This window comes from Chaetura pelagica, unplaced genomic scaffold, assembly GCF_000747805.2.
Source record: "Chaetura pelagica isolate M959 unplaced genomic scaffold, ChaPel_1.0 scaffold159, whole genome shotgun sequence".
In the NCBI taxonomy this organism is placed as follows: Eukaryota; Metazoa; Chordata; class Aves; order Apodiformes; family Apodidae; genus Chaetura; species Chaetura pelagica.
Genome location: NW_009954555.1, coordinates 1,253,994 through 1,264,815, shown reverse-complemented (window position 1 = coordinate 1,264,815; position 10,822 = coordinate 1,253,994). Strand labels below are relative to the sequence as shown.

Genomic DNA, 10,822 nt, shown 5'->3' with positions numbered 1-10,822 from the left:
CTCTCTCCCTAGTGGCACTGGAAAATAAGAAGTGCAAGTGTTGAAAGCAGTGTCACAGCACCTGACCATGCTACCACAGACCCAACAATCCAATATATAACACTAATTAACATTTGGAATGGAAACCATGTCATCTAACAGAACAAAACATGTCAACTGAGAGCAATGCAAGGAGACTTTCACTGGCCTTTGAATATGCTACTGTAGATACAAGTAGCTTTCAGAAATGTCCTTTCTTACCTGTTACCATCAGAAAGATTGCATATTTTCCCCTTATGAGAGGCTTGTTGATCAGCAAGAGACAACAATATCTCTAGTATTTAAAGGAGTGCTGTGAGCTGACAAAAGAGGGAACATTTTCAAATGAGGGCTGTATTTCTTCTGCCTGTGGAAGTTTCCTTTCCTGACAACTAAAGAACCAAGGTCCTTGACAAAACTCTGGGTATCTGGGAAGGTCAAGTAAAATAATCTTGGAAACAGGACCACAGAATGACTTGAGCTCAAATCAGATTTTGTCAGGCTAAGACTGCACCATAATCACAGTTCAAGAAGAAAGGCACCCAAAAATGGGAAGCACTTGAAATAGATCTATGCCTTTTCTTAGCAAGGCAGTCCAAGAGCACACTACCTCCTCACTTCCCAAGGGAAAGCCAGGCAGCAGTTCCTCATAAAAGTGATAAATGGCTGTCACATTTCATATCCTGATGATTTAAAGAGCCATTGGCAGACATATCACTTACAGCATGTCAGACAGTTAATTACTTCCAACTTATCTTTCTTGTCAGTGCTTCCTGACACAATTGGCCGTTATCTTTAATTCTTCAACAATTAGCACTGCTCTTTTGCTGATGCTCCCTGGTGCACTCTATTACTCATTTTTTGCTTTCTACTTTCTTGGCTGTCTGTAAGTATAATTACATGTTTCAAAGCTGTCTATAGCTTGGTTTAAGCAGGGGGAAGGGAAAAAAGGGAAGGGGAAGGAGAGATTTTGATTTAAAAGAATACACAACAGTAGCTATAATACTGTGTTGTCATTTTTAATTATAAATTACTCTTTTATAACAAATTATCTAGCCCACATAGTAAGTAAAGGTAGGTAATTTCGTGGAGTAGGATAAGCCACTGACTTGGAAATCTGTCAATTATTTCATGTTTATATGTACCACATTAAAATAGCATATACACAAAATGGGGAGCGGGGGGAAGAGGGAGCAACAACATTTACTGCTTTGGGGGAAATGGACCTTAACTCAGAGAAGTACAACTGTCAGGAAGTGGACAAAAATCTCTCCAAAGCAAGAGTAATCCATCAAGGTGGGCTTTATTAATATGGCTGAACATTCCCTGACTTACTTCTCAAGAGTAATAAAACCTTGGTAATCACTCCACTGTTTTGCTGTTCAGTGTTCCAGGCTGAGGGAAACACAGTTGTGTGTGGGTTAAGTTCTGATCTTGTGTTTTGGAGTTGCTTGTTTTGAAAGACTTTGCTTTTCTGCTTTTTCTCAGCAGCTGGATTCAGTGTGCTCTGAGTGTTGGAAGTATATTGGCAGTTCCCAAAAATCACTGCTACCAGAGCTGACTGGAATGTGTTTTCAGGAGCCTCACAGCTCTCTGCATACAAATTCTCAGAGAGGTCCTGCAAACTGTACTTCTCTTGGAAAACTATTTCCACATGGGGTCCTGTTAACACATTAAAAATAAATTACATTCCATGCTTCCCTGCCCCTTCACCTTCCTACCTTTCAGGCACTGCCTGCTTCCCTGCAGATCTGATGAGCTCTGTGATTAGGCAGAATCTTCTTGGACACCAGAGGTAAATTCTTCACCATGAGGACAGTCAAACATTGGAATAGTCTCCCAAGAGAAGTGATAGATTTCCCCACATTGGACAGTTTTATATCTCAGCTTGACAGGGTGCTGAGCCACCTCATATAAACTATACTATTACCTAGAAAAGTTGGACCAGATGATCCCTGAGGTCCCTTCCAACCTGGCATTCTACGATTCTGAAATTCTGTTACACTCTTAGAGCACTGCAGAGCTGTTTTCAAGTTATGGTGCTGGAGTCCAGACAGAATGAACCACACTACAGAAAAGCATCCAGGCACAGGTGAGGCCTCAATGGGCTGATATTCCAGCCAGGCAAAGTTGCCAGGGGGTTTTAGTCCCAGTGTTGCTGCTGGAAATCAGGGGAGTTTACTGGATTAGAATCAGAGGAATAGATTTCTCCTTGTATCTGGAAAAAAATAACTACAAAATCTTTCTGGACTAAGGGAGAAGGTGGGAAAACATCTCTTAAGAGAGAAACAATGCTGCTGGCTAACTCAGCAGACAGAAACTTAAGTCTTTGTTTACTGGGTGGCATCCTTCCAGTTGTTCCTGATTCAGGATAATATGAAGCTTAATCTTAAGGCAAAGGCCAACTGCTCTCCATACTCAGTGAGGGTAGAACACATCCATCTGTTCATTTTTTGTTTAAACACTATAAAAAAGCCAACACTACCACCTACTTCACTTGAAAGCTCTGCAGAAGGCTGCAAAAGAAGAGTACCATCCTTACTTGGGAGATTTTAGGTATAGGTTTGGTAGGTCTTGGTTACATATGTCACCCTTCAGGCACAACCTCAGCATTCAGCTGTGCTGACTGCTGGGGACTGGCAGAGCCTTCCAGTATTAATGCTCAAGTGAAATAATTCAGGATTATACATTTTAAATGCCACATGTACATAAAATGCCACATATACATAAAATATTCTGAAACTATTTCAAGACAGAGCTGTCCTCACAACTGCAGGCAAACTATTAAAATTGGAGTCCACAGAAATACTAAGATCACCTAAGTTACACTGATAAGATTTTTATATATTTTGAATTAATGCACTAATTTCAGTGCTTAATACCCACTATGTGATTCCATGTTCTAGAAAGTAAACAATGTGATTAGAAGAAAAAGCAATGTAAGATCCTTAAACTTTCCTTCAAAATGAGGATTAATTAGTTGCAAAACTGCTTTTCATCAATGAAGTTCTGCATGAGTTTGGCTCACCTGGAATCACTGCATAATTACATAATGCAGCAGAGTAGAATTAAAATTTATGTCAATCACAATAACAAAACCAGTAATTGGCACAGAAAGCTTTGTGAGAAGACTCCAGTCCAAGATGATAGACAATTTACCCACCCATTTATTAATCAATATCCATAACTGTAGCCAGGATAACATCCAATCCTCCTGTCCAACCCCAACCTATCTGTAGCACTTGATCATGGGGTATTAAAAAGTGACAACCCTTCTGATGAAAAAAATTTTTTAGGGATGAAATGACACGATAATTGGAAAAACATTACTATCCTTGGCAAACTTCCCAATACAAAATTCTCAGATAAACACCTTAAAACACCTAATTTCGTTAGTAGTGAAAGGTTACATAAGCCTACTGTTTGATTATTAAGATATCAAATAAAAACATAAGTCTTGGATGTGCAAAGGACTTAAATGTAGCACACTGATCTAGGGTCACAAAAAAGCACACTGTTTAAGAGAAATATACTCCTGTTCCTTATGTATTTAGGCTATTTAAACAGAAACCAGACATGAACTAGGAATGAAAAACAATTTTACTGCTTTACTGGATTCAGCAGTAAAAGCACTCAAATGATGGCCACAAACCCCAGGCACAAATGTCTAATGTTTACTGGAAATATTCTCTTTTATACAGTCCTGGAAGCTTTCTAGTCTTCCCTTAACTTTGAGGGTCTCTGACAATATTTCCTGTCACTCAAAATACATTAATTTTTCAAGAACTCAAAAGGAAGAGACTGGACTCTTCCCTGTCTTCCCATAAAACAAACAAAAAAATTAACAGAGCCTTTCCAGGGGGTTCCAAGCATTTCTGTCAGGGAACACACATATTTCCTATTGCCAGAAAGCATCTCAAAACTTGCTAGAAAACCTTATTTTTGCAATAAAGCAGCTTGTGTGCACAGCCTAGAAAATAAGCCAATTTTTTTTTTTTTAATTCAGTTTCCCCAAGTTTAACAAGCTTCTCTATGTGACAGATTTTACCAAGCTTGTTTTTCCTTCTGAAGAAGTGCTGAGATCTTGCTTGTGGGATTAGAAGAGGAAGGCACTGCTACTTTGTGGATACTTTGGGGAACAGATAATCCTCTGGCAAAAGGAATTGGCTTTGTTGGCCAGTGTCCCCAATTCTACAGTTTATCTGTGTTCAGGCATCCCTGAGTCCTTGGTTCAACAAACCTCAGAAAACAGCCAAGTGCCCCCCAAACAACTCTAAAAACCAGCCCATTTCCATCATGCCACTACAAATTATTCCCATGCCGGGAACAAATATGTCTGGACCAGCAAAGAGCTGTTTTCCATCAACAGTTGTGATGATTGACTCCTTACAGGCCAGAGCAGCAGCCCCTTCAGCCTTTCAGCAAGGGTGCACTACGTTGCTTATAGACATTAAAATTGGCCACATTCCCAATCTTGATGGAAATGCTTGCAAATTAAATAAAAACATTCATGAACTTTGAAAGCAAAAACAGTGAAAACTGTTACAATAAAACTTTGCCAGCTCTGCTGCTCAGGGTGCAAAAGTTGTTCTATCATCTATTCTGTATTAACTAGATTCTTTTTTCAGCGGAGAAAAAGAAGAGCCAAGGAAGGTATTTAGCATAAAAAGTGAAGCACAGTGACAGTCTTTGTGGATTGGTAATGTAAAGAAAGGATATATGAAACAAAAAAGGAATCAGGAAAGATTGCAGGAAGTACCAGTGTTCTGTTTCTCAAGAGGCCCTTTCACTTGTTCCTCCTGTTCCTATATAACTGAAATGATTTACAATAATTAGGTGCCTTTTGATTTGACTTCACTAGAGATTTAGTGATCACTGTGAGCTGTAGCAGAGCCTTAGAACATTTATGATTATCTCCAAAGCCAGAGGTGAATGGTTTCACACTTCCTGGGAGGGGAAAGCAGTATTTCACAGAGCTTCAAAGAGGGGACTCCGATGAGCTGCCAGCTGAGCTGATGAGAACCTTTGCCAGCTCAGCAAGCACCAGGAATGTTGGATTCTAAGCATTTGCCGGATGCATACGAAGGGTTTTGCAATGACTGGCTACCAAATAAATTGCCACAGGGCACTGAGCATTTCTTCTTGTCTCAGCTTCACATACACCTGCCAGAACAGCTTCCCAGAGAAGACAAGTCAGTCATTTCAACCCACCTCTGATTTAATCTGGCCCTCCAGGGACAAGAGATCTCTGGTTCTAATCATGTAATGCTAATATACTTGAATTTGGTAACACCAACCAATATTATAAGCACAGGGTACCAAGTTAAGACTCACTTCAAACCTACATCATTAACAAAGTCAAAATGGATTTGCCTCATGTTCTTGCCTTTAGGATCTCATCTTTTTAGCCACCATGTAACAGATTCTTTCCACATATAAAATATAATGGAGAAAAACTAGGGCAAATGATACTCAATTTCTCTATCAGTATTGGGAAAAAGGAAAAGATAGCACTAGGACCCATCAGTAATCACAGAACTAGTTTCTCCCTAGCAATACCCAAAACTATCACCCTTTCCAAAATGTAACAGCATCCTGAATTCAAGCTGTAAGTACACCAATATATAACAGTGGAACAGTTTACTACAGAAACTGGTTTCTGCATTTCCTACAGCTGATCTAACCTGGCAGTGACCAGAGTCAGTAACTATAGCTGGTTAAGTGACTACACTCATATCTCCCTGCAACAGGGGAAGCTTCATCTTTCAAATACTCATCAAAAAGTCAAATTCCATTAAGGCTAAGGTCTCTGCCAAGAGAGATTTATCTGCCCAAATCTCTCTGTGCTTCCTCAAGAGTAGTAACAGGGAAGATTTGTGTTCTTTTCCGTTCCTGCATAATATGTCTGTTGTCACTCCCTTACACAGAAAAAAGAAGTATTACCTCTGTTTTAAAAACAGGTGAGTCAAAGTACACAAAATATATGGCCTGCCTTGGGATACACAAATTGGAGGCTAAAACCCTGTTTGGCTCATTTCCCACTAAATACTCCAGCCTAAGGAGGGGATTTGAGACCTTTCTGCACTGTTTCATAATATTCATGTGCAGAGAGTTTGGCTGAATCCTGGATCCTGCCAAAATCTGTATCAAAGAGCGAATGGACCTACAAGTGGCTCCCCTCTTTCACATCTGCTTCTCATGATGTGAGCATGTGTTAAATTCAGACTACAGCAGACAGATGAAAGAGTTACAGTGAGATGGAGCAGCAGCAGAACAGACTGGAGTCCCGTGTAACATGATGGGGTGTAAGCAGGGTGGCTTTTGGGGGCAGAGGAGCCAGAGTTTGGTCTGTCCTCTTCTTTGTTCCAACTTCGACAAAAACATGTTTCTCATCACAGGAAGCCTGCGAAGAATTTGCCCCTGGGAATGACAGAAGCTCCAGCTGGAAGAGGGCTCAGACAGGATTAAAGGCAGAACAAAAAGGTCAGGCTTTCATCCATGTGCAGTGGCACCTTCTAGGCTGAAGTATAAAAAGCAATTTTGCGATGGAAGGTTTCTGGAATGTCCATGAAAACATGACAGAAGCCTAGAGTCTGCTGTGGAGGTGTCCTCAGTACTTCAGTCAAATTGTACCGGCATGTCCCAGGTCACCAGTGCCACACCACAGCCTCACCAGCTGACACTACAGGCAGTGGTTTCTGCATGAAGCACAACACACAGGCCATCACCCACAACAGAACAAGACACTCACTCTGCCTGTTTGTAGATGTCCAATTCTGACCTCCTCCCAAAGATCCCCTCTTCCTCCTCCAAGAAAATGCAGGTTTATGAAACATCTGTATTCATACTACACCCCTTCAGCAATTTGATGCTTTCATCTTCCTCAATGTTTGCTTCCTGTGGGGTCTCTCATCGTTCTGCAGAAAAACTGTTAGCCCACCGTGGTGCAAAGCAGAGGCAGAAACAAAGCATCAAGCATCAAGTGTAACAAAGCTGAGGAGGAAGAGAAACTGCACCAAGATATTGTGCTTCTGATTTCTCTATAAGTGGGTGTCAGATCAGATCAGCAAAGCTTTTCTGATCTTTTCTAATTAAGCAGAAATCCTGCAGCCACTGTGGATCAGCAAAAGAAGTCTCGATGGGTTAACATGTCTCAGTTGGGTTTTGTCCTCATTTGCTTTTTAAAAGCAGCAAAACTAGCTTTCTTTTGTTTGCTTGGACACCAAGAAGCAGATACAAAGGTCATTTACTCTATTTGCATTTTATCTCTGCCAGTTATAATCAGAAACTTTGCAGGAAGATGCAAGAACCTACATGTTGGACAATTACAGGGCAGCCAGCCCATGGAGAAAAAACTTACCCATAAGGATCAGGAAAAAAAACCTACTGCAAAAGGCTGTACCACTGCTGAAACAATTCTACTTTGGGATCAGTTATTATCAACTTTTGAACTGCTAAAAGATATAAAAGAAGTGACTGAAGACACCATCTCGGCCAGCTGATACCTGACCTATATTTTGAATGTCTGAAGATTTACTCTTAAACCCACACTCTGTGTAACTGTGGACATTTCAATTACCCATAGATTTTCGTCTCAAAATCCTGTCAATAAACTGGCTTCTATAATCCTGGAAGTAGACTGAGCACATTGCCTGTAAAAAACCCCATCTCTTGCCCATTTTAAGTAGGCTGTCTTGGAGCATTACTTAATGTCCTTTTGCTTGTCCACTGTCTGTAGGACAAGCATAGATTTTGACTTATATATTTTGCTTTACATCCCACCTTCAGATATCCCATCTCTGAAAACAACAGCACTGAATTCTAAAAATAAATACATCAAAAAAATAAAATAGTGCAGAGACACAAGTGTCCAGAGACAGGAGAATTAGATGCTGAACTCATGATTTTTGCTAAAATATTACCTACATTAAAAAATACTGCAAGCACAGACTTACTCCCTACAACTTCTGGGAATGCATTTGAAGGACCTGCTGCAGCTAGAGCTACCTGCTAGGGAGTTACCTTCCTTGAACTTTCATAAACTCATCCTCTTTGGACAGCCTTCTTACTTTCTGGACCTCTAATGCTCTTATTGAAGTGCCAGAACTAGTCACCAACAGGGCTACAATCCAATAGGCAGTGATTGCTGGAAACTCTCCTCATTTCCTAGCCCTCTCCCACACTGCTTCAAGACAGAACTGAGTGAAATGTCTCCTGCTCTCCCCAACCCTTCTTGGCTCAAACCTGTTCCAGTTTCACTCTGTAAACACCTGATCTGAATAGATGAACTGGGAGGGGCCAGAAAGCTCTTCATAGCTTCAGGGGGTGGAGGTAAACAGAAAAATAGTATAAAAGATGTTTTGAGTCAGACTTCTAAAGTGCATAGACTCCCAACAGGAGGGGTCTGAAGAAAAAAAAGTTACTTCATCAGGCTCCACCTTCAGAGATTCACTTCATTGGAAGAAAGCTGGGTACCAGCCTGCTGGAGGACTCGCAGAAAGTTTCATACCTACCCCAGCTGCATTCAGACTACCCGCAGTCAGCTGGAAGTTTTCTGCTGCTCTAAGCAAAAATGCCAGCAAGACCTACTGCTCAGCTGGCATGGCTCTGCATTGTCACCGTGTCTGTGGCCATCTACCCAGCACTGCTGCAGAAGCCTCCCAAAAGGAGGACAATCAATGGGAACGCACAGGCCAAGCTGACAGGCTGCTGCGATGAAATGAAGGAGCTCAAGTTGCAAGTTGCCAACCTGAGCAGAATGCTGCAGGAGCTAAGCAAGAAGCAGGAAGGTGACTGGGTCAACGTGGTGATGCAGGTGATGGAGCTGGAGGGGAGCACCAAGCAGATGGAGTCCAGACTCATCGACGCCGAGAGCAAATACTCCGAAATGAACAACCAGATCGACATCATGCAACTCCAGGCTGCTCAGACCGTCACACAAACTTCAGCTGGTAAGGAGGGAGTTCCCAAGCTCCAGATGCACCTCTTACTACACAAAATGAACTAACAACTAGTTCTTAATGCTGGTCTGCCCCACTAATGTGATTAACAAGTCTGCATAGTGAATACTGCTGCTTTAAGTACTTCTGTAGGCAGGTGATGCTCAGAAAACTAGTTTGAGTTCATCTGTCAACAGTCCAAAGATCCAGCTGTATTTTAATATCTGCATGTCTGCTTTCAGGGAGTGGAAAGACAGAACAGGGACTGGATGTGTACAGTGAGGAATTCTGTTTAATATTTCTTTTTCTGCACCCCACAGTACCAATCCAAAAAGAAAATGAGCAGGCTTTGTCAGGGAATGGCTTGGGCAGCAAGCCTCACAGAGGATTGACTAGAAGGTGGTAAAAGAATAAGAAATGATCTCCAAGCATTACTGGAGATTTTTAACTGTATGACCAACCCTGAACCAGAGTAAAAAAGTGATCCATAATTTGAATGATAATTCTAGAAAATGCAAGGCTGTAGATGATGAGAAACACTAACTGTGATATAAGCCTAGCCAGAAGACACTTAAATTCTTCTAAATTCTCTCTCCCCTGAGGGAAACTTTCACTGCACGCAATGATTGCACAGGCCTGTACTAAATGTGGAATGCAGGTGCAGTTTTGTAGGTCAGCTACCTGAAAAGCCACTTCTAGAAGAAACTCATTTTTGTTGGCTTTTCTCTTAAAATGAAATTCCCTGCAACAAGCTTAAAACTTCCTTAAAAAGAAACTGCTGTTGTCTGGGATCATTGGGTTTGCCAAAGGACTTCATTTGGATTTTTTTTAAAATGCAAAGGAAAATACTTAGAAGAATAATTTAGTAATTAGATTTAGAAGTTCCACGTTTTGACACAGCACTGTTAGTAGTATGTTTTAAACCTACATTATACTATAATTGTATATATAGTTGTAGTAAGTTTTGGGAAAAGAGAAACTGGCCCAGAAGGTTTTTAAAACAGGTGCATCTCACCTCACCAGGTAAGAGACATTTAGTCTGTATTAAATTGAACAGTGTCAGAATTGAACAGCCTTTCTCTTCATCCTAAGAATAGCTGTGCATTTTACCATCTTCAAGTCAGCTTCTGCAGCAGCAGGACATGAGGCCTGTAGAGACAGATGGGCTGCAACTAAAAGCCACCATCTCTGTCACAGGCTCTACTGCAAAAGTGTGCTGAGCAAATACACCCCAACTGCTAACCTGGCTAACCTGTTCAGGCACACAATCAAAACTGGCACCAGATAAGCCTTTATCATCTGTGGGGACACACACACAGAGCAACTGCACACCTTTTCACTTCCCAGCACAGTAGCAGTAGCTAAGTGAAGAGAAAGCAGAGATATTTCTTTGGACAGGAGAGATAACAAAAACCAACTCGAAAAACCAAATGAAAAGATTACAAAGTCTCAGTGCTACAACTTTTTTTCCTGATGCATGCATTGATCAAAACTAAACCATTTGCAGGAAAACATTAGACATGTGGAAGAACATGAGAAGTCTTCAGTTAATATCTGCTTGTATTACAATCTAAGTTTTACAGAAACCACACTTCAGGGGAGGAATTCTTGCTGTTCAGATTCTCACTTTCTGGTTCTGATTCAAGTAGATGCTGTCTACGACTGCTCATCACTTTACCAGAGGAACTACAGAATCTCTGGTGTTTACAAGCTACCACCTGATGAATTTCTGGGGAGTCCAGAACTGGAGGTAAGGATGCCAACTGCACAATATTTATTACATGTCTTTTCAAACCTAATCAAAGAAATACTGATCTACCACAGAGATGAGAAGAGCACATACTGAGTTCTGATACCCTGCACTT

At 41.0% G+C, this 10,822-nt stretch overlaps 2 protein-coding genes across 2 annotated transcripts in view; one reads left to right on the top strand and one right to left on the bottom strand.

Moving 5' to 3' along the window:
• MTOR (mechanistic target of rapamycin (serine/threonine kinase)) overlaps positions 1-10,822 on the bottom strand; it is a 63,504-nt gene that overhangs the window by 29,316 nt on the left and 23,366 nt on the right. The window lies entirely within an intron of this gene.
• ANGPTL7 (angiopoietin-like 7) overlaps positions 8,591-10,822 on the top strand; it is a 5,328-nt gene continuing 3,096 nt past the window's right edge. The window contains exons 1-2 of the mRNA XM_010005135.1: positions 8,591-8,969; positions 10,607-10,707. Of these exons, the coding sequence (XP_010003437.1) occupies positions 8,591-8,969; positions 10,607-10,707 (480 nt within the window). The remainder of the gene's footprint in view (positions 8,970-10,606; positions 10,708-10,822) is intronic.